The sequence below is a fragment of the Camelus ferus genome, chromosome 16 (assembly GCF_009834535.1).
Source record: "Camelus ferus isolate YT-003-E chromosome 16, BCGSAC_Cfer_1.0, whole genome shotgun sequence".
NCBI classification, from domain to species: Eukaryota; Metazoa; Chordata; class Mammalia; order Artiodactyla; family Camelidae; genus Camelus; species Camelus ferus.
Genome location: NC_045711.1, coordinates 14,850,560 through 14,874,454, shown reverse-complemented (window position 1 = coordinate 14,874,454; position 23,895 = coordinate 14,850,560). Strand labels below are relative to the sequence as shown.

Genomic DNA, 23,895 nt, shown 5'->3' with positions numbered 1-23,895 from the left:
AGGTGCAAGTTCTTCTGAGCAGCTTTTGTATATTTTTATCAAAAGCCTTTTTGCCTTCAAAATCAGCAGAGTCAAATGAAACTCCTCAGAAGCCAAAAGGACATTACTACTGTCTGACTCACCTGTGGGCTGAAGTTGACAGAGATCTGCTTTGTCTCTGGGTCACGTTTCAGAAGCGGCCGGGAAAGGCTGTACTGTGACTTCTCTGATACTGTTTGACACCAGTCCTCATAAAGTCTCGTTTCGTACCTGTGAAGATCAGTCAATAGTCACCTTATAAGCACCCACCCTGCTTCCCAAAACCTGGCAGTGATTAACTGAAGATATCTCTCTCTATATATGAACATATACATAAAACATATACATACATATATAATAACATCTCTATATCTAACTGCCTACCTTTAATATGTATATCTCATGAACTGAAGAGATGCTATTAGTAAAATACCTGAACACATCCTTAAGTGAGAGTCTTTGACTCAGCCAGACATGGGAGCTCCTGCAGGCGGTCCCTCATTTCTAAAGGTGGCACAGCTTAAATCAGAGGAGTGCAGAAAGAGAGGCATCATGCAGTCTTTCGGGGGGATAAGGGAAGTGGTGGTTAGTCTCGGTAAACGCTTATTAGAAGTTATCAGGTGAGATTCGCTCTCACACTAGTCTTCACGTAGCTCCCAGACACTCACTGTTCAGTCATTACACACCGACCGAACACCTATTATATGCTGTGCTCGGGAGCGTAAACAATGAATAAACACCATGTGATAAATGCAGCTAATGGTGGAACCACAGGTCAGCAGAGAACGCTGCAGTACAATCCTAGGGAGATGTACAGGGCATTGGGCTTTGAATGGCAGCAGTAGGCGGGTGGGTGGGGGTGGTGAGGAGGGCGCCAGGGAAGGTTTCCTGGAGGAGGGGCTGAAGTGATGCTTCACTGAATCTCAGAGGATAAGCAGAGGTTCAGCACTAAAAGGGGACAAAGGGTGGAGGCTGTGTCCTGGGAAAGGTGAGTAGACGGTGCACCTGAGGGAGCAGAGGGCAAAGGCTGAGGCTGGAGAGGGAGGCAAAGGCCACATCAAGAAGCATTTTTCATGTTACATTAAGAAGCTGATGGGAGGCACTGAGCGGCTTCCCAGACAGGGGATGCGGTGACGGTACTGGATTGGGCAACGGTGTGGGCACTGAGGCACACAGGTCCAGAGAAGGGAGAAGGTTAGGAGGCCAGGGCAGCAGTTCAGGCCTCAGAGGCTCCCGTCTCCAGTGAAGATGTGGGTGGTGGGGACAGAGAGGAGAGACAGACTTGAGGGAGCAGAAGGGATAGAACTCGCGTTACCTGGCAGGTGAAGGTGCCACCAACTAGTCAGTCTACATGGTGCTCAGTGCAATCACACCTATAATGACCACAGTCCTACTCTCCTGAATCAGGACAAAGAGCACACGCCAGAGGCAGCAGGCAAGAAATGGGCTGTTTCTGGGCCGTGCACCCCAAAGACTTACTGCAGCTTTGAAGAAGGAACAACTGAGAGCCTACGTAAAGTTTGCATCCTTATGCTCTCTCTGTAAAGGGGCAGGAAGCAGTTTTTAAAACTCATGTTTCTTTGTGCAGCACAAACTGTCACTTTGGGGAGCAGCGGCTCTGACCTTGGGGTGCCACAGGGAGCGCCCCACTTCTTCTAGCTCTGCCAAGTTCACGCTCCCAACAAAACTAAACTGGAAAAGTGCCCGTTTCTAGAATAGAGCTTCACTCCCCAGAGGCCCAGTGACCCAGAAGCACTGTGCTCACAGATACCGTGGTTTTAACATAAAACAGAGCGTCAGTTCACTGCCACCAGGGAACCTGCACAAACTGGGAAACGTGAAGGGCACTGCAGGGGGCTAAGCAAGGTGCAGAGCCATCCAGCCCCAGAAGCTGCTTACTTTTCCAGCAACGAGAACACATCTTCATATTTTTGTGCCATGCGCTTTCCTTCGGCAGATTCCATGCACCTACCCACATGAAAGAGAGGGGGGAAATGACATTGAATTAGAAGAAGTCCAAAATAATGATCTGAGTAACAAACTGCAGCCTGTAAAGAAGAGATGGACTATTTCAAAATTGTAGAATAGATAAACAAGATTATACTGTATAGCACAGGGAAATATACACAAGATCTTATGGTAGCTCACAGAGAAAAAAATGTGACAATGAATATATATATGTTCATGTATAACTGAAAAACTGTGCTCTACACTGGAATTTGACACAACATTGTAAAATGATTATAAATCAATAAAAAATGTTTTAAAAAAAAGAAGAGATGGACTAGCTTCCTGGGCTTGTTTCCCAAGGCCTGCTCTCTTCCTCCTGAACATCCTCCAAGGACCACTAGAGGGCACCTGCACTGCCTGAGATACAGGCCGCGCACAGGTGAAGAGGACAGAACCTTCCCCGCGGGGGATCCCCGAACCCGCCAACCTGGCCGAGCCAGTCAGGCCGAGCCAGTCAGGCATGGGTAAATGAAGTCTCTCAAAAACCTGAAGGGAAACTGAGACATGAAAGAAAAATTCTACCTGCTGCAATTTTCTGAATTTAGGAACAAAACTGTATATAACATTATACATTATAACAAAACTATGTAACATTATATATGTATATAACAATGCATATATCAAGTAACAATAAACATACATTCCCCACACACATATATAAGTATTGTTACATGCAAAGCTTTATATATATATATATTTTTTTTTTTTTTTCCCCTTCTCTGAAATCCATCCAGGACATATGATGAGAAACTGCCTCGCTGCTCACTGACACGTTTATCTGAGGTTCCCTCCCACCTCCTGCATCCCAAGATGGGAGCATACACAATGCACATACATGCACACACACTCGTGCTCACACACACACGACACACAGCCAGAGGCTTCCCAGTACCACTGAGGACCCCGGAGTCACTGTTACCCACACTTGCTCCCCCCGTTTTGACACTTCTTTGCAACACAAAATGGGAGTCCAGCTCCTGGGAAAGTTGGTGAAATATCTGTAATTTTCAGAAACCTTCACACTAACTGTGTTGGAGGGTCTGTTTGATTTGTTCTTCTAGCAAAATGAGGCAGCTTACTTGCAAAGACTCTTAAAGCCCATTTGCTATTTAAACCAGCACAGGTTTCTTCACACGGTCCCCTGAGCCTCTAGCTTCGACGTAAGCCCTCATGCCTGCAGAGAAAGCACTGGATTTCCTGGCATTTTCCCCAGTTGCTTGTTCCCCTTCCCTGGTGGAGGAGCGTAGTGTCTGCAGGGCAGCGAGGGTTGGTGGAAAGGGCCTCAGGGCCTCAGACCAGGTGGGCGGGCTCAGACCAGCCCTCCCCTCACAAACCCTGGGGTCTCCTAACCCCAGATCTCAGTTTCTCTCCAGAAAACAACGAGGAGAGAGGAGAGAGCGGCCTCTCACACCTCAGCCCCTGGCAGTTGCCAAGAAGGCTTGAGAAGACCCAGGAATAAGTGCATCAAACTCCCCATAGATTCCCCTTCACCTCGTGGCGAGGAATCGAAAACGTTTTTAATAACCCTTTCACACACACATATTATAGAGTATACACACAAGTGTGAATTCACTTTTAAAGCAAGCGGGAATTTCCATGGGCACTGTGGAGGATGTGGTGGGGGGCCGTTCAGATGCCCTCTCGGGACCGCACCTCCAATCTCCCTCCACCAGGAAGAGGCATGCTCCCTGCTGATGAGACACAGCTGCATCACCCTCTGAGAACAGCCTCAGCCAAACGGAGAGACCGCCTCCCCGCCCAAAGCCATGCCTCTCACTCCTCCACCCCCCCGCCCCCGACAGCACACTTCGAATGACCAGCTGACGTGGGGGTACAAAGGCTGGGCAACCCTAAAGGGCCAGACTTCCCCACAGATGGGCTCAGGTCTATGTGCAACTGTGCTGCAGCTCAACGTCCCCCTCTGCCGGATCCCATTCCCCCCCTCACAGGAGCTGTTCCCAAGAGCACCCCTGTGAATCCCTGCCTGCGTGCCTCCAAGCCTGACACCGCAGTCCACATTCCTCAGAGCGGCCCGGCCACCTCCCCACCCATTCACATGTCTTCTCCCTCCCACCTTGGGGGGCATGTTTGAGGAGATGGAGGCTCAGTTGGACTCAGGGCTAAGCTTCCTATGGCTAGGGGATCCCCGGGAAGAGCTGTGAGGTAGGCCAGTGGTTTCCAAACCTGGTCACAGTCAGAGTCATGGGGAGAGCTTGCCAAGGAAGTAGCCTCACGGGCACCATCCTGCTGAGATTTGGATTTAGCAGGTAAGGGGCGAGGCCTGGGGATCTGCATCATTAGCAAGCAACCAGGGTGTTCTGTTATACAAGGTCCTCACACCATGCTGCAGGAAACACTGAGCTCCATTATCTTCCAGCAGCTTCAGCAGCAAAGAGCCGTCGTGTTAGAGGAGCTGTGCGGAGGAACCCGAAGAGCTTGAAAACCCTGACTCATCTTCCTCCAGAAACGAGCACTCCCGTGGAGGAGCAGGAGCCAGCCTGTGGTCCAGCAAGCCTCACTCCACACCAGCGGACCCACCATCAGTCCAAACGCATCCGTCTCACTGCTGCTTGGCCAACAGGTGCCTGCTTGCTATGGACTGAATGTCTGTGTCCTTCCCAAATTCACATAATGAGCTCTAAGGCAGGGCCTCTGGGAGGTGATTAGGTCATGAGGGTGAAGTCCTCATGAATGGGTAACAGCCAGTACACAAGAGACCCCAGACAGCTCTCCATCCCCTCTGCCGTGTCTAAGGACCAGTGAGAAGACAGCCATCTGTGAATCAGGGAGCAGGTCCTCCCCAACAGACGCCAAACCTGCCGGCACCTTGATCTTGGACTTCCCAGCCTCCAGAACTGGGAGAGAGAAATTTCTGATACTTCTGATATAAGCCACCCCATCCATGATATTCCGTTATGGCAGCCTGAACGGGCTAAGACACAGGATGACTGCTGGAAATGGAAAGCAATGAAGATGATTTTCAAGCCTCAGTGAGTGACTTACATTGCTACCATGCTCAAAATCCAGAGCAGAAGCAGAAGCCTAGGACGAACTTAGGAGATACTCACGGGTGTGTCATGCGTCTGAAGTTGTCAAAGGGCTCCTGGATGCGCTGCCTCAGCTCCTGCGCCCAGCGGAGCCCCCCGGCCACCACGGGCATGTTCTTGTGCACAGAGGAGAACCCTGGGGATGCAGCACAGCCAGACTGACGTGAGCCTCCAGCCCTGAGACCCGCTCCAACCCCTGAACACCTCCTGCCACTTTCTCCTCTTCTGCCTCTCCTACCTCCACCTGCTGCAGTCAGCCAAGGCCCACACTGAGATGGGAGTTCCTACGACATCGCCGTGTCCTGCCAAGGGGTAAGGAAGAGTGACTGCACACCAGTGACTTTCAACCCGACTGCACTTCAGCATCACTTGGGGCTTTTTTAAAAATACTGATGCTTGCTCCCTCCTCCCCCGGCCCACAAGCCATTCCGATCTGACTGGTCTGCATGGGGCCTGGTCATCAGTATTTTCAAAAGTACTCAAGGTGATTTTATTGTACAGTCAGGGATAAGACACACTGCCTAAAAGAGACAACTTAATCTCTCAGGGCCTCAGTGTTTCATCTATAAAATGGGAGTAGTATCGTTCCTGCTTAACTTCCAGGGTTTCTTTGACAATTCTGTAAGGTTATGTATGAAACAGGCCATGTGGGTTTCAAAGCACTTGACCAGAGTTAGCACAGCCTGGATAGTCCTTCTTCAGTTCACACAGTGGGTTTGTTTGCTTACAATTAGTTGTCAAAATTTAACAATTGTGAGAATTCATTTTTAGGAAAAAATCTATTTCTAGCTTCTCTGATAAAATGGGAAGATCTGGCAGCCATCAGCCACCATTTCTAACTAACAACTGGCACTGAATAGTGGTCTTCCCTTTAGCTGACTGTGGACCCCACCACTCCCTGATGTCTCACACTCAGCCTGGGCCCAATACTGTCATTTTCTACTTGGCTTCTATGGTAGGCAAAATTCTGAGATGATACCCGAAGACCCTCACCCTTGCATGATCCCCTCCTCTTTAAGTGTGGGTGGAAACAGAATATGATGTGATGTCTCTCCTGTGATGATGTTACGTTATGTGGCAAAGGGGAGATGACCCTGAGTGGGCCTGACATAACCAGGCGAGCCCTTTAAAAGCAGAGTTTTCTCTGGTTGTTGGCAGAAGGGGAAGTCAGAGATTTCAAGCCGGAGTAGGATTCAGTGTGCCATTACTGGCTTGAAGATGGAGGTGGCTATGTGGTAGGAATGGGAGGACTTCTAATCTCTGAGAGCAGCCCCTGGCTGACAGCCAACCAGGGAATGGGGACCTCAGGCCTACAGTCACAAGCAACTGGATTCTATCAACAGAAATGAGCTTAGATGTGAATTCCCTCCCCCACCCCACCCCCAGAGACCCCAGATAAGAACTCGGCCCAGTTGACTGATTGCAGCCTTGAGATACTCCGAGTGGAGACCCAGGCACACCAAACTGGGCTGCTGACCTACAGAACTGTGAGCAAAAAGACAGGTGTTGCTCGAAGCCACTAAGGTTGTGGTCATCTGTTATGCAGCAATAGAAAATCAGTATAATTCTGAAGACACTTTTCAAACTCTGCATCTGAAAGTGAGAATGGATGAGGATGGTCCCACGTAGAGCGAGGCCAACAGAATTTCTGGGATGACTCCCAAGGTGAAAGGAATTCTTCATGACCTCACTATGAAACCAGTTTATTGAAATAGTGGTCCTGCCACTCCATTGCTTAAAAACTTTTGAAAATTTCCTATTGCCTGGAAAATGAACTCCAAATTCCTTAATATGGTGCTCAGAGCACTTCACAACCTGGCCCCAAACTGCACAGCTGAGCTGATCTCCCTCTATATACCTTGTTTGGTCACAGGCAGGTCCAACTGGTCACCTTCCACATCCTTCCTGCCTTTGCTTTGAAAGCTGTTGCCTCTTCTCCCTGGCTGTCTGTCTCCCCATTTTTCAGGGTCCAGTTGAAGGCTACCTTCTCCATAAACTCTACCTCCAACCTCCCAGCCAAATTCATCTTGTTTTGTTACAGTTCTTTATAACTCAAATAGAGCACGACTTACATCCTGCTGTGTGTTACTGTTAACTCTGTTCATGCCAGTCATGCTCCTCGAAGAACCGCCTTTTAAGATTAATTTTTCTAGCCCTTACCCTGGCCTGCCTCTACATATGGTGCCCACAAACGCACCCTGCATATTGCAAGGACTCAAGAAATGTTGGCAAAGCTGAACTGACTTTCAAACAGACGAGACAGGGCAACTAAGAACTGCGATAAAGATGGAGACGTCACACCTCGATGTGCTACTGCTCTTTGTTGGGCTCCTGCTGGTTCCTCCTTCTAAAAGCATGGTTGCTGCGGCATTGGAAAGAATGAGAAACCTTCCTCAGGCATGTAAAAATCTACTGTGGAATTGAGGTACATTGATGAGTAATCAGTGTGGCGACACTAATCAAGGGTCAGCGCGTACATCATGCTGAGGTCTCAACTGACCAGAGGCAGTGGTCAGGACTTCACTGCTATGGGCCAGCCTGCCCATCTCAGCCGCAGACACAGAGAAAGGCACAGTTCAGTGAACTCTACAATCATCCAAGACAGTCTGGAATTTCAAGCAAGAAGGCTGTACTTTTGGAGAATGTCCTAGATCCACAGGGGACATGTAACAAAAACAGAGGAGATGTTCCCCTACCCAAATCCCCAGACAACAAGCCTACCAAGTTCTGCCTCCTCCTGGACACGCTGACTGTAGATTACCCTCACGGCATCCAGGTCTTCGCTGAACATGCGAATGAGCACCAGGTATTTGTCGGACACATCCTGTGCTACCAGCGGTCTTTCCAGGAGGTTTCCTGCTATGTCTAGCAGCTGCAGAGGAGGCAGAGGGAGAAGAGAAAAAGTCACAGATTCAACCTTTCCAAGGTTACATGTATCTTGTATCCTGGTTTTTCCTTCATATGTCTGTCCACCAATGTAAGAGGGTCAAAAGTCGTTATGTGCAACTGGATCAATAATTATTACTCGGCAGACATTCATGGTCTATCCCTCTCACCTTTGTTTCTTAAGGAGGGGTTCCTGTGTGTCGAATCACCTACCAGACCCTCTCATGTTGTAGGAACCTGGAAGGGGGTGAAACAAAGTGGTGATGAGGGAGAAGAAAGAAGCTAAATGGGCTGCGTGCTGGGGAGAATGGGGAGGGCTAAAATTTGAGAGTGGGGGCAAGAAAAAGGTTTCTGAGAAGGTGGTGATTGAGAGGAGACTTCGGAGCTGTCTCCTGTGCATCACAACTGCCCTAATCCCCTGGTGAGAGCAGTGGGATCAAGATGTGAAGTGCTTTTAATCACCTCTTGGTTGCTAGGTCATGTTTCTCTTGATTGCGACGCTGCCTTGACACAAGGTCATGGAAGACTCCGGCTGCACTTAGGATGCACCAATGCCTGACTTCTAGGGCCACTCTGACCTCCATCAAAAATTACCCAATCTCTGCAGGCAACAGAAAGCAGCTCTCTCTCCAGGGAGGTGTAAGAGAGCAGGTCTCCACCGAGTTCTGGCTCAAATGTCTTGCTGGGAGGTACAGAGATGTGAGCCAAGAGACCACGGCAGCCAGGCTGCACCCGTTCCCTGACCTGGACGTACCCTCTGTGGCCATGTCCACTGAGGCACACCTAGTGGTCGGATGGTCTTACAGCAGTAACAGGGGTGTCTGGACTCAGGGGCTCTCTCCAGCCCCTACTCCCCAACCCTGAAAAGGCACTTCTTTGCATGAAGTTCTATGCACTGGAGCTTTTGTTTTGGCTGAAAGAGGAGGGAAGGGCTTTGGTTTTCCTGTTGGTGAAATGACCAAAAAGAGAAAAACCAAGCAGGCAGAGGGGACTGAGTGGCTGTGGTTTTCCTATCAGGTCCCATGGGCGGGGGGGGGGAACCCTTTGAGAAGAGGAGTCGCGGCCTGGAGATAAAGGGTCTGTTTCTGTGAGAGCCTTGCAACTCTGGGTATGAGCAGTGCTGCCTTCAGGACCTGGCAGCAAAGGGTGTGCAAAGTTGGAAATCTCTTTCTACTTCTGCCCAGAATCCTACTCTGCCATGAAAATCAAGGACTGGAGTCTTTGGAACCCAGAGGGATATGCCCTTGGCATAACATAGATGCTTTCATGGTGGGGATCATCGGAAGACCTATAGTAAGACTCCCACAGCACCTCCCTGGGCAAGCGACATTATTAAGGGAGCCTGCAGACAGGTAGCAAAGACACAATGATTTCAAAGACAGAACAGAAGGTACATGTGAGATCCCCTGAAGACTCCACAGCACACAAGGATCTGAGGCAGGGATAGGGCTGAACATCCTCAAGGTGGAAATGGAGTTCCAGCTTCACCAGTTGTCTGGGTGGTAACATCCCAATTAGCCATGACAGTTAACATGGCAAGTGGGGTTATTTATAGACACATATAAGCCATTTTCTTGCAACTATTTCAAATGATTTGAGAGAGAAATTCTAAAAGCCTTCCCATATGAGTTATGGAATGGCAGGTATTTATTAATAATATGTATAGTCTTGAATAAATGAAAAAATATATATAAATATATTCACTCAATGGCAGGCGAAGCCCATATGGGTTACCCAGTGTTCCAGAAGAGCGAGGATCCACCCATCGTCTTCTGCAAGTGTCCCACCCGTCACCCTGGTCTGTGTTTGGACATGTTCAGTGACTGGAAACTTAATTACTTCTCAAGGAAGTCTATTCCATCTCTAAATAGCTTTAACAGAAACCTCTTTCCTCTACTGAGCCAAAAATCTGCCTCCTTGTAACTTCTGCTGATTAGTCTCAGTTCGGATCCTTAAGGCTTTACAGAGTAAGTCTCTTCATAGTTCGTGGAAGATCTGTCATGTTCCACTAGTCTTCATGTCTCAGGGCCCAGCTTTCTCACTTATGTAGTCACTTATCTACTCATCCTCCTAAGCCTTCCCCCTCCACATTCTTGTACCACCTGATCTGGCCAACCCAGGGCGCACGTCTTCTCACTCTAGTTACTTATTCTCGAGTGGTTTGCCCCAGCCTGAATCAAGCTGACGGCAGTGGATAAATACCCAACAGAGCCACGGCTTCAGGGTGGTGACCCTTGGCTTTTAATGGATACCCTGCAGATAAGGCCCACAGAGAGCATTCCTGAAGAAACTGAAAGCATTTTTACATCGTCATGTTTTCAGAAACACGTCCGCCATCAACCTGGGAAGCCCAGCACTGCAGCCCCTCGGCAGGACTCCCAGGATGGGGCTCTACTAGACTAGGGGGCGGGATGGTTCCTCTCTGCAGGAACAGAACGTTGGAAGAGTGTGCCCGCCCTCCTCTGGGAGGGTGGGGAGAGTGGAGCACAGGGGCAGCCCCCTGCTGTACAAACCTTGAAGGCATGCTCCAAACCAGGTGCCTCAGCAAATGCTTGAATAAAGATGGTCCCCAGTCTTCGGTCAAGATCTTCTACTCTCTTATTAAACTCAGAGACGTCATTTTCAAATTTCTGAAAAGATATTGTATGAGCATTAAAATACATGATTTTCTGAAGACCAGTCCCACTATGCTCTTTACTAGTAACCTGTGTACTTCAACTGGTTGTACCAAGGATTTAATTTTCTACAATTAGCCAGGGCATGACTTAGTTCTTTCCCAATGTAGACAGCGACCCTATTACTGCAGCATTTTCCCCCTAGACACCAGGCAAAACGTAACGAGACGTGAGGCTGACACCCTGTCACCTCCCTCCTGTGCCCCATCTTCCACCTCCTGAAGCCCCTTCTCTCTCACCCGCAGCGCCAGCTCCTGCCACCCGAAAGCCACCTCAGCAACCTACGGCCCCAGCAATAGGGCTGCTCCAACATTACCACCTCCTTCCCTTCTTCCTCCAAGTGAAAATCCATTTTTTTTTTCAGTGTAAACAAACTGATCTGGACATGAAGAGGAGAGTAAGCTAATTAACTAGTATACACTATTTCTTCTAACTATACTTTAATTGCTTAAGACAGCAGCTAGCCATTGTTCCTAAGATTGCCAAATTTAGCAAAAATACAGGACACTCAGTTCACTTTAAATTTCAGATCAACAATGAAATTTTTTTTTTTTTGGTATAAGCATGCCCCAACTATTGTATTTTCCCCGGCAACCCAAAGCTTGTTCTCTTTCTTCAAATGTAGCAATTTTCAGAGAAACTGTTAACTCAAATGTCCAAGTTGTGGAATGCTTATTTCCTATTATTGCTTTACAATAGTAATGCGTATACTTGTGAAAAGACAAAGAAAAGTTGGAAAACATAGTATTTTTCTTGTTTCCAAAAGCAACCACATTGACCTTGCAGGATGTTTCCCTGCATGCAGGATTCCGTTTTGCTCTGTTATTACACGGCAGCAAGCACAAGGTATATGTCCTGCTTTGTACTTCACCTTTTTTTCTTTTTTCTACTTTAGACTAATGGAATTTTTAGAAAGTGACATTTCCTGGGTTTGGCCAACTAACACCTCCCCGCGCCCCTACGACATGACATCTGAAGATGCTCAGAGCAGATTCTTGCTCTAATTTCCTTCTCCTTTCCCCTCAAATACTCGTAAAAATCCCTTCTCCTGGAATTCAGCCATTCCATTCTCAGGGAGCTCCATCCCCTGTTTCTGTACTGTTTTGCTTCTTTTTGTTTCCTGTAGGCTTGGACACTCAGGTCTTAGCTCTCCTGGGTAGCAGGAGATGTGGGCTCCTCTGTCCCAATCCTGGAAAATGCAACTCTGGCCCTTTCCTCATACTGAGTACTCCCCTGGGAACCCGGGCCTGACCAGAAAAACTAGGCTGCTGCTTCACTTACCCCTACGCCTCCCCAGGCCGCAAATGAATTCTGCCCAGGTGTGCCTGCCCTTCACATAGCAATCGATGCTCAAAGCTTACAGCTTTGGGAGCAGCAGGGTGACCACAGCCTCCACCATCATCACATGCCCATCTCAGCATCTCTGAAACCCTGGGTATCATCAGTCCGGAGCAGTCAGCATTTGGAAAAGGCCCTCCCCTGATCTCTCTTCTGACACAAAGAATAATTAAGAGCGGTCTCTGCTGATAAAACCACAGGGACCACAGAGCCAAAGAAAGTGCACAGGGAAAATGCAAGTGAACACCCAGCGCCTACAGGCTGCAGATATGTGAGAAAGAGACAAAGCTTGCAAATTGGCCCTTCCAAGCCCTACCATGCTTTGGGGGTCCAAGTAGTCATAGGAAGACTCTGAGAAGACCCTGTATATCTCTTCAAACTCGCTGTACATTTGCTGGGCCTGCTGGCTCAGGGCATTCCCTCTGATGCCACTGAACTCAAGCTTTACCAATTTGTGGAAATCCAAAGTTGTCTTCAGAAGCCCCTATAAAGACAATTTGCAACAGAGTTAAAATAATAATAATGATGATGATGACAACAGCTGATTGACGCTCAAATTCGTATGGGAAGGGATGGAAATCATATGGGGGTGGTGGTTGCTTAGGAAAATGTGAAGCTTGATTGGTTTTGTAACCTTATTATTAGTTTGGGTTGGTAGAGATAACTCTTGGTTAAACTTGGTATCAAAGAGAAGATTCCAGTAAGTAAAATTCACCCCCACACACATAAATCAAATTTGTTTCAGCCTCTTTCTGTGTTCTCTACTGAGCAATAAAATATAGTAGTAAAAACATTATTTACATGGTTGGTGGCCCTATACCCATTTAAAACATCAATTTCAAATGGACCGTGTTACGTGGTCCTGGAGTGACAGCTGTCTCAGAGGATATGGACAGGAAAGTGGACCCTTCAGTCCCGAGGACAAGCCCAGAGGGTGGCACCAACATTCTCAGCAACGACTTTTGCCAGGAAAGAAATCTGCAGGGTGCCCTCGCCAAGCGTACACAGTGCGGGAGACCATGTGGCCCGCTGGGTGACTGTGGGCAACCACCTGACATCCATGTGTTGGGCGTCTGCATCTGTGATGGGAAAGTAACAGTGAGAGTGAACCAAGTCAGTGGGGGCTTGGGATTTCGGCCGGTGCCGGGCACAGAACAAACACGCAGTGAGAGCCCATTACTGTCACTGTAGAGGTGGCGGTGTCCCAGCTGTGCTCAGGATTAAGTGAGGGGGGAAAGCACAACCTAGAGCCTTGGGGAGGAGCCCCTCCAGAGTCCACGGGAGCTGCTTCACCTTTGACAGGACAGGAGCCTCAGAACATGTCGGTGTGACAGCCTGTAATTCTCTCTCATGAATACCCATCTGAAATCACAAACTTCCAGACCAAGACATCCTCCCTTTTATAAATTCCAATCGGTGTGCATACCTCTGCAGTAGAAAAGAGGGAGATAATGGTCCCTTTGTGTCACTTTGGCAAACATGTGGTGTGACACCTGGGAGGCAGTCCTCTACCCTGAAGAAGTTTAAAGGGCGAGAAGAGGGAACATGGACATGATGTTGAAAACCCAGCAGACCCTGGTATCATTCTAGCAAATTCCCCCTGCCACTGGCCACACTACCAGTTGACCCCAGGCTAGCAGAGGGCTGCCAGAACACCACATCCAGCAGCAGTGACAGAGGTGCTGAGCAGTGGTGACAACTGGCTGACTTTCCCTGCGTTGCCAGGTGGATGTGATGCAGCCTCGGGCAGCCATCTAAGGACACTCTTTTGTTTTGCTATGTTCAGGCATGGCTGTCAGCAGGTAGATGAAGTGGGAGGGGAGAGGAGGAAGAGCCAGTCAAGAGAAGGAATATGTACAGCCAAACCAGGAGGTCTTGCCAACGATGGGGAAATGGGGCAGTCTTTATCTTAAAACACGTTCAACTTTGTATACAGGGAGGAAAATAGTAGTCAATTCCATTTAAAGGAAATTGACTTAAATAGTAATTCAAGTCATTCAAAAAGTGCTTCATTGTAATCAGCATGATAGGAGAAACATATTTGTGCTGTGGAACGTAACCCATTTTTCGTGATTATGTGGATATCAATTTTAATTTTGAGGAAATACCCTCCAGCCATTTTAAAAGATAGTTGCATCTTGATGTGTCTGATTACATCAGAAAACTAGATAATAGTTTTGCTATACTATTTTATTTCTCAAGAACTTGAAGCAATGTCTGGGGTGGGCATTGAAAGGTGTTTCATCTCCAATCTAACAGGCAAATTATTAGAGGAATACTTAACATAATCATCCTATTTGTGGAGAAACGCTGGTCACCAAAAACGATGGATATTTATGTTGCTGCTTTACTTAATAAGCACATGATTGACAATACGTTTATTCAAGGTTCATTTCAAGGTTTTAAACCTTTCCTTACTTGGTGCCACATTAAAAGAACCTCCCACTCCACTTTTCTCCTGCACTCTGTCCCCTTCCCCTGTTTAAGCTTTCTTTAGAACTCTTACCACACTCTGGCATTATAATATAATATTTAAGATTATATTATTTGTTTATTTCCTATCTATCTTTCTCAGTAGGTTGTAATCACCCCAGAGGTCCCACTGTATCTTCAGTCCCTGGAGGAGTCCCATATGCTGAAGAAATACTTGTTGAATGAATGAATACATGATCTTTGACCTTTGACTTAGCTACAGCATTTTCAGGAGAGGGTAGTAGAGTATCTGGGAACATCGGACTCAGAAAAATTGGAGAAAATATGGAAAATTAGACAAGAGAAGAGAATTAGAAAGCAAGGCCAAACTGTGCCTTTAAATGTTTGAAGGGCTTTGGTCAAGTCCAGGAAGAACCTTGCAGGGTCATACTATGAGGGCGGAACAAAGGCAAACGAGTGAACAGGACAGAGGAGCAGATGTGGTGTCAACTTGCAGGTTGAATTTATAAATTTCTTATATTTGACCATTTTGACCTACAAGAAGTGGCAATTTCATATGGTTCCAATTAATAAAGCAGAACCGTCTCACAACTAGAAATGCTCAACGACAGAGTGGGCTGCTAAGAGGGAGGTAGTGAGCTCTCCATCTCTGGGCAGATTTTAGGAGAAGTTTCTTGTCACTGAGGTACCATAGAGGAGATTCCTGAACTAAGTGGGAAGGTGTCTTGCAACTTTAGAAACAGACTTATCATAATCATGGTGACTCTATCTTTGATTCTTAAAATATTCAAATGTAAGCTCTTTTCACTGTTTATTCAGAAGTCCTCACAAGACAGATAAAAGGTCATTTAAACCAATAAGAGGTTTAAATTATATTTTAAAGATATCCACTTTTATCCATCACAGTTGTAAATGCACGAAATTCATTCCACTATATGCAGGCTGAGTGTCCAGTTCAGGGATAGGACACACGGCATCCTGCAGGACAGGGCACATCCCTGGGCTCACACAGCCCACAACCCTGGTCTGCCATTTACCAGTTACGTGGCTTAGTGAGACTCTAAATTTTTCTAAGTCTCCCTTTCCTAACCTGCAAATGGGTTACAGAGTTACAGGGGAAGTGCCTTTGTATGACTTCAATAAATGGTGGCCACTGTAGCTCGCTGTCATTACCCAGGTGTCATCAGATCAGGTTGGTGGCTAAGAGATGTACAATGGCCCATATGCAGGCGCTTCTTTCCAGACGGACGCAACAAAGAGCACGGGGTCCCAGGCAGCTGACTGGGTGGATTGGGTCCTATTCTTATGAAAAACCGTGCAACCTTTAACAGGGTGGTGAGGGAGCGCTCTGTGTGCTGTGGCCCCACAAACAGCAAGCCTGTTCTCAGGAGAGGACCCACATCTTAAAAGAAATGTCTTCAGAATTCATTAAGGGCGAGCACAAAGCAGACATCCATAGATGAAAATCTCAAAAGGTCACTGGGAGAAAGACCGTTTTCTTTACCTTCCGACGATGGCCGACCTTATGCGGCTAATGGTCTCCTACGTGACCACATGCCCAGGCCGGGCTGAAAGGGATGCGGCCCAATTAGGCCTGAATGAAAGGAGGCAGCGGAGGGGCTGGGGCTGGAGCTGGAACCGGAGCCAGGAGCAAAGGAAACGCACTGAGATGAGGTCAGCTTATTACCTATCTGCCTGCTAATCACTGTGCGTGAAGCCTCAGCAGGAAATCATCTTGTCTCCAAGTGAATCACAGCTTTACAGCAATTTTATAATGAAAGAAATGGGGGTTCTCTCCGAGCTGCTTACTTACTGTGCTGTTTGAGGGAAGAGGCAGCGGGCAGAAACATAAATAGGGCGTCTGCAGAATCCACAATATTAAGGCACAAAAATATTGTGGCACTCTGTATGTGTACGTGGGTGGGTGTGGTCGTGTGTGCATATGTGCTGTGTGTGTGTGTGTGTGTTGTGGGGTCCACAGATATCTGACAGATTCCTGCTCCAAGGCCTCTCAGGTGCCCAGCTGCTGCCCTTCAAAGATAACAAAGAACATCCTCTCCTAACACATTCTTGCCTTAGCTGAGATAACGACCATCTATATAATTAATGCCCAGAAGCCTGACCACCAGGATTGGTCACAGCCTCTACCAGAGTCCTGTAGCCCCACCTTCTCACGACCCCCTCCCTTCCCTATTATCTCAACAGCAACAGTCAGAGACTTGTGCACAAGCTGATATGGCACCTTGTGACCCCTCGGTACCTGGTGTGACCCTCCCTTATAAAAGATGCCAACCACCGACCCTCGGGGCTCACACCTCGCGTCTGTGTGGCCCACTGTTGTCTATGGCAGCGTAACCAAGTAAACTCCTTCTCTATTTTCATTCTTTGTCTTTAGTAAATTCTTCTACCGTCCATGCACTGGCCTGCCAAACCCCCCAACGTAAGTGTGGTGTGTAAGTGTGCGTGTGTATGTGAAGTGTTGTGTGCATATGCGCAGTGAGTGTGGTGTATGTGTCATGTGTAAAATGTGCAGGTATGTATGTAGGAGTGTGATGTGCAGTATGTGTGTGTATGTCTGTGTGTGTACTTGTGCAGTAGCAGGAAGGCAGGGTGAGGGAAGGAGTCAAGAGGCAGCTGAAGACTTTTCCCCCTTCAACTTTTGAATGTTTCTTCAAATTGCAAAGATTTTATATACTTTTAGAATTTCCTTAATAAGGCCCTTTTATGGAATAGGAATTATAATTTTACCCAAATGACTTATTTAGAAAAAAAGACCTAGAAATAATATAAAAAGAGTGTGCAAAGGCAGAATAGAGTGTGTCAGGGCAGAAGAAAACCACAGAACCAGTGGGGGACCCTCAAAAAGGGAGGGAGGGACAGGAGCAGACCTTTAGAATCTCTGGTAGATGTCGTAGTCGGTGGAAAGACAGTGCTTGGAACCATACGCCCCTGGGTACCAATCGCAGCTAAACCTCCCTGAGCCTGTGACTCTGTGCAAGCTAATGTACGTGTCAGACTTAATGGTGCACATTTGTTAAAGGAAGAACACTGACACCAGCTCTTACAAAGGAGGTAGGGATGCAGCTCTGGCACGAGACAGGCTCTTGAAACACGTTGGTCCTTTCTGGGTCTATCCCTCCTTTCACTCCCAAGGGCTGGCTAAGAGATCAGCTGTGTCGTGGCGAAGGGAGGAGGAAGGGGAGGAGGAGGGAGGTTTGCTGAGAATGCAGTTACTCCGAGTGCTGCTGCAGACCTGCTGAACTCTGCCAGGGGTACAGAGCCTCCAGCCAAGCAGTCCACACCTCCACCTTTATTTAGCAGGTGCCCAGAGGGGAAGAGTCATCTGCACAATAGAACTTTCTTGTGGCAAAGAGCAAGAGCGAAAGAGCAAAAAAGGCCACACAAATCAGAGGGAAAAAATCGAAGAGAACTATGGAGATTAAAAACCAGCCCTTAACAACCTAACCCTGGACGTGAGCAGGCAGAGGGGTAAACGCGCTGATGTCATTTTATTAACTTGGCTTCACGTATTTATCAATTGCAGCTGCTCACATCTCAGGGCCCATAAAGTGTACAAAGAGCAAGATGAATAAGGCTGCGTTCATGCTAATTCATGGTGGAGGGAAGCAGATTAATCCCATTTCAAACGGGCATCGATCACAGAGATACACAGAATGTTAACTAAAGGGCTGCATGAAATATGCCTGGCGTGGATCGATAGTCTGTGTCCCGCTGCACTGAGCTGAGCTGGGAAGAGGTGGGGAGCACAGGATGAGGGGTGAGTCTGAGCAAATGTTTGGAAGACAAAAGGTGAAAAGGCGAGAAATACCAGGACAGGGGTGGGGGGTAAGGAGCAGCCACTGGAAAAGGGAGAATCATGGACATGCAGGGTCAACAAAGAGATGAGAGAACCTAAAAGAGAGACAGGAAAACAGAGACCAGGAAGGGGGACCAGCAGAAAGGGAAGGAAGAGGGAAAAGGCAGGGAGAGGGAAATTGAGCAAAGAAAAGAAGTGGTGGAGTCTGGCTAAACAGCAGAGAAGTGAACCAAAGAAGAGGGGGAGAAGCAGGAAGACAGAGTCTGGTGACATTCAACTCATCTTCTAATTAAATGGGGGCAACTGCTTTTTATGCATCTGTGCCCTTGATTCAGAGAGAAAACGCAGCCTGAGATCAGACTATTGTGAGGGTAATGACTCCGGGGAGACTGGTGGCCGTCACCGCTTGTATTTACTGAATAAACCCAGCAGATGAGGCACCCTGACGTTAGAATAGCTGTCTATATGCAAAGTCACATCATTAGCATGTGTGCTCCGGCCTGAGGCCCCAGCCCAATAGCCTTCAGAGCTGAGCGCTGCTTCCATTGCGAGGCCAAGTGTCCGCGCAGGGCTGGAGAGCCTGCGCGCGGTGGTGGTGGCCGATATCCCGGCTGTGGTCACCCAGGCCGGGGACAGGCTGCAGATTAGAGGGATGGAGTGGAGGGGGTGTGGAGGAGAGGCCTTGTGTTAAGAGCCATGATGGAAAAGGCTGCTGGAAAAAGGAGGCGTTTAGGGTAAAGCTGGGTATCAGTTATGTATACTCTCTGTGATCCCCGGGAAGGATCTGAGGTGTGCCTCCCATAAGCTCTAGCTTCCGGCTTTCTCACTAATGTTTTCTTTGTCGCTTGTCCCTTCCCCATCTTCATTCCCTGGCAAATCACTACTCCAGTTTCAAAATGTATTCCCTCTTGTGCGCCCTACTTTTTCAGGGCCCCTCTGCGTTAGGGACCCCTCCCTCTTTCTCCCAATAACATGTCAGTTTTGCTTTGATGGAATTTAATACACCTCAATGAAGCTTCCTGATTCTGTGCCGTTCCATTCCTGCATCTCCTCTGTTGGTCTCTACCTTCTCCTGTGCCATGGCTCCTGGTCCATGGGCTTCTTACAGGTAAGACTGTACTGCAGCTGCTGGCGTACCTCCAGGACTAGTTCAGTGCCTGGTGCCTGGCAGTGCTGGACTGAAATGAACAGATTTATCTCATTCTCTCTTATCCTCACAACCCCATAGTTTGTGCCACTTATCACAGCCTCCTCCCAACATAGTCCCCTCTTCATCCAAAATCTCTGCTGATCATAGACCCAAAAATGATTCTAATTCCTTCTTGGTCCCCTTGGCTATTGTCCTAATCTTGAACTTGGCCCTGAATTTCCCGAAGAGTTTTAGGATAAGTAATGTATTTCATTTTCTTATGCTCGCTACTGTCCCTGCAAAGTTCAATCAGCAAATACAGAGCTGGAAAGTGTGAAAACACCTGTTAACCACATTAAACTCTGAGGATGAAAACAATCAAAAGAGAAAGCTTTGTGTTCTCTCACTCTGGTCCTTAAACATGCACCTTAAGTTTTCAAAAACTAAGGGAGAGGAGTCACAATTTTGAGCAAAAATCGTATTTCTTTTGCACAGGGATTTATGCTAATCTTATAGTTTTCAGAGCCACCTTGAGAGTGGGAGAGTGTTCAAAGCAGCGGCTTTGTGGGAATGGCCAGCTGCATCCAGATGTGCTGTCATTCTGCATGCAATTTCTAGCAAGAGTTTGTAACCCAGCAGGACCCTATGGGGTCTTCCCCTCCCCCATATCCTCTGCTGTAGCTCTTCCCTGAAATAGACAGTAGTACAGTATCTCAGATAACAGTATCTCATGCAGATTTCCAGAGTTTGTCAGATGCTAAACCCACCACCAAATGGAAGAAATTAACTACTTGATGATCATGAGTATGTAGCCCCCAGACCTTCGGCTGCCTAAGGATTGCTCACCATCAACCAGGCAGAGGACTGTGCACAGCTGATCACAGACCCTGGGCTGCCCCCTTCCCAGCTGGCCTTTAAAAACGCTCAGCTGAAACCCTTCGGGGAGTTCAAGGGTTTTTTGAGCATGAGCTACTTCTTCTCCTTGCTCAGCCCAACAATAAATCTTTCTCTGCTACAAACTCCGACATTGTGGTAATTTTTGGCCTCACTGTGCATCAGTCACATGATCTTATGTTAGGTAACAATTTTGGTGAAGCCAGCGGAGGAGTCTGTGCCCCTGGCAGGTTGACCCTGACCAGCGGCAGTTTCTTCCGGGTCGCAGCAGCTGCTGGAGCTCGCTTCACTCCAGGAGCCTGATGGGGGCGGGTACTCTCCCTGACAGGCGCCTGGCTGCCCCAGGGCATGAGGCTTTTTGGAGTGGAGAAACATCCAGAGCTACGGACCACATTTGGTGTCACTTGAGGGTGAGTTGCTCTAGTTTGCATGCGCTGGAGGTTCTCTCCACTCTCTCTGGGCTCATTCCCTTGCAAGGAGTGAGCTGCTCCTGGCTCACTGTGAGCCACCCTGGGTCTGTTCTCTTTTAAGAGCTGGGCCAATCAGTTTGGAGGCCTCCATCTGGGAGTGGAGGTAGAATTTTTAGATTAAACCTTCTCTGATTTTCTATCTGTGTGATTGTAGCTTGTTTGTGTTTTAGGGTGCATCATTTTAGGTGACTAACTCCAGCTTGCACAGGATGGGAAAATTCCACCCGCTCCACCTGGGCGCCTTCTCTTCCGGAAAGTAAGCCCATTCATTCTAGGCTGACTGGAAGCCACTCTTGGTCCATTGTCTTTCCGGAGCCAGGTCACTACGGGAACCTCCGTCTGGGAGTAGAAGTGGAATTTTGGGGCTACACCTCAACTGCGTGCGTGTGTGCGCGTGTGTGTCAGTATCAGTACTTGCACTGGCCTTGGACATTCATTCATTTTTATCTCTGACAGGGCACTGGTTGGGGTTCTCGCCTTTTGGACTGATGGAGCATTGACTGGGTGTCACCCTTTTTGGGACTAGGGAACTGTCACCCTGAGAGAACTTCTGAATTGTTGTTTGCTTGATATCTGATAACACTGGCTGTGAATAATTAAGTATGGATGATCAGAGTTCTGTTCCATCTTATAGTCCCCCTATTTTTGCAAAACTCAGAGATCTTCAGCTATGCTCTCACAAATGAAAGAATTGGTATTTTTTACTGCAACACTGTGTGGGCTCAGCACTCCCTGAGATCTGGAGAACAATGGCCCCTAATGGCTCTGTTATTACATCAAAGGAGGCCTTCTGCAATTGCTTCAGCTTTTATCTTGGGGGAGGCGGGTGTATGAGTCTCAGTACCTGAGTCCAAATCCTGTTCTTTCTTCCTTGTTTTGCCAAAAGTGAGGTATGTGAGTGAATGATATATTATAGTCTATTACTGTTATTTCTCTAAACTGAAGTGGATATTTGGGAGCTGGAAAAAAAAATCCCTGAAAATGGTCAAGATGGTTGGGTTTTGTAAAAGCAGTTAGAGGAGGAATTTTTATTCGTCTTCCTGTACCTTTGAGATTTCAATGATCTACCTGGGCTTGCAAGGAAATAAAAAAAAGTTCTGTTTTTTTAAAAACTCAATCTGAAAAACTGTGAGATCTCTGGTTTTGTCTTTAGTAAAAAGTTAACTTGTAAATGAGCTCCATTTAATTGACTTAAAAGTAAGTGCTTATAAATTAAATACTTCTAAGTATAAAAGAAGCTAGACAGAACAGATTTCAGGTTCATATGCACTAGGAAATATTCAATACTGAATTGCTATCTGATATTAAATCTAGCTTAAGCTTGCTGGTATAATCAAAACAGACAGGTGTTCTACTGCACCTAGGGTTACTGAAGATCAGAAAGTTCATGTTTCTGTTGCAGAGTTCGTCAGCAGAAAGAAAAAAATTAACTTGGTATGATGAAATTCTTGTAAGTGAATTAAATGCAGACGAAAGAAGAGCTTTTGGGTGAACTCTTTAGAAATAACTATGTTTTAGGACTATCTACTTTAAAATGACCTCTCCAGATACTGGTAACTTGAAATTTTAGAGTTGTGCTAAATTAAGTTAAATGATGGAAGTTTATTGAACAGTTATGGCATTCCCAAACAAAATAAGATACAGAAACATTCACTAGAAATTAAGATTTTTAAAAATTGAGGGTTCTAATTTAATTATGTAATTGAAACTACTAAAAATAATAGGGGAAACATTTCACTATACAGTAGAAAAGTAGGATGTATATTTTGAGTTAAAAAAATATATATGAGAAATGAAATTGCAGTTTGTTAAGGGAGAAGAAAGTGACTTGGTCCTAGAGCCAGTTGTTTCTAGATGGGGAAAAAAATAAGGGACAAACTAATATGGATACAGAAAGTTGTGGAATGTGTGTAGAAAGGGAGCCCTAAAAAGAATTACGTACATGATTGGGCTAAGATTAGAGTAAAGTTAACTAGGCAAGTGGATTTTATTAAAAGTATGCTGGTGCAAGACTAGATCTGGTTCCTCTCTGTTAAGAGAACAAGTTTACTTAGAATGCTTCTGGTAACAAACTGCGTGGAACTTTTTGATATTTTTAACAAACTTCCTATCGAATTATAATTAGAGTTCTTCTGACTTCTGCTAACTTTGGGATGTTTCAGAGTGCCTCTGAGGTATCTCAGAGAAAAATATTAGGACTGGTTGGTTTGTTGAATTGCGTAGGAACCAATGTCAAATGAGTGCTAAGCCTTCTCAGATTATAGGGTATGGGTAAATGTTGCTAATATGGACATCCTAGAAATTCTGTAAGATTTCTGAAATTTAGATAATGTCCTGGTATAATGCTATTACTCATAATTCTCATTGTTTTCTTAAAATGTTGTATGGCACAGCAACTTGATTAAGCTTCTTTGTCAAACACACTGTAATCCAGTCTTCTAGTTTGCCTTTTTGGGTCTTCTGTCATTCATAGACAGTCACGCTGATGCTTTATAGAACTGCTTCATCTTCAAGAAAATGCATAAAGGGAACTTTCTGACAAGTACAGGTTTCTTTTAAATCAGACTGCTGAGATGCGTAAGACACTAAAAAGGTCTAATGAAAATTTTGATTTCGTAACACTGTTAGTAAAAGGGACTGATTGCATAGGGCTGAATGAACTGATGAATATGGTTTTAATTTTTTTTGTCTAAAGTATTGTAGTATTGCTGACTTTTAATCTATGTTTCCTAATTGAACCATTTACCAAATGTTTGTCTCATTATCAATATCGCCCCCAATGTTTAGGATAGAAAGAGAATTCTCTAATGGAGTTGTCACAGAGGATAACCATTCATGATGTGTAACAATGCTTGCTTTAAGTCTAATGCTTAAAGCACACATACAATGCTTGTTTAACAACTGGGTATAAGTGATAAACTGTCTAGGCCTGTAAACTGTCTTCCCATTTTACATACCATTGAGCATGTTCACATCTGATTAGTTTTTCCCCAACATGAATAACTAGGTAAATATAAAGAAGGCCTAGCACTGAGGAATATCACCTACACTGGGGCAGGAGCTACCACCCAGCATCAAGGGACAGACAATTTGATCATCAATTCTTCCTGCTGAAAGATTTGTAATCAAAGGTGGAAATGATGGGGAAAACCTACATCAACTGAGGTATAGGGAAGTC

At 46.5% G+C, this 23,895-nt stretch overlaps 1 protein-coding gene across 1 annotated transcript in view; it reads right to left on the bottom strand.

Moving 5' to 3' along the window:
- DNAH9 (dynein axonemal heavy chain 9) overlaps positions 1-23,895 on the bottom strand; it is a 266,848-nt gene that overhangs the window by 225,903 nt on the left and 17,050 nt on the right. Inside the window, 6 exon segments of the mRNA XM_032498821.1 lie at positions 123-249; positions 1,918-1,986; positions 5,097-5,211; positions 7,797-7,947; positions 10,475-10,591; positions 12,291-12,458. Of these exon segments, the coding sequence (XP_032354712.1) occupies positions 123-249; positions 1,918-1,986; positions 5,097-5,211; positions 7,797-7,947; positions 10,475-10,591; positions 12,291-12,458 (747 nt within the window).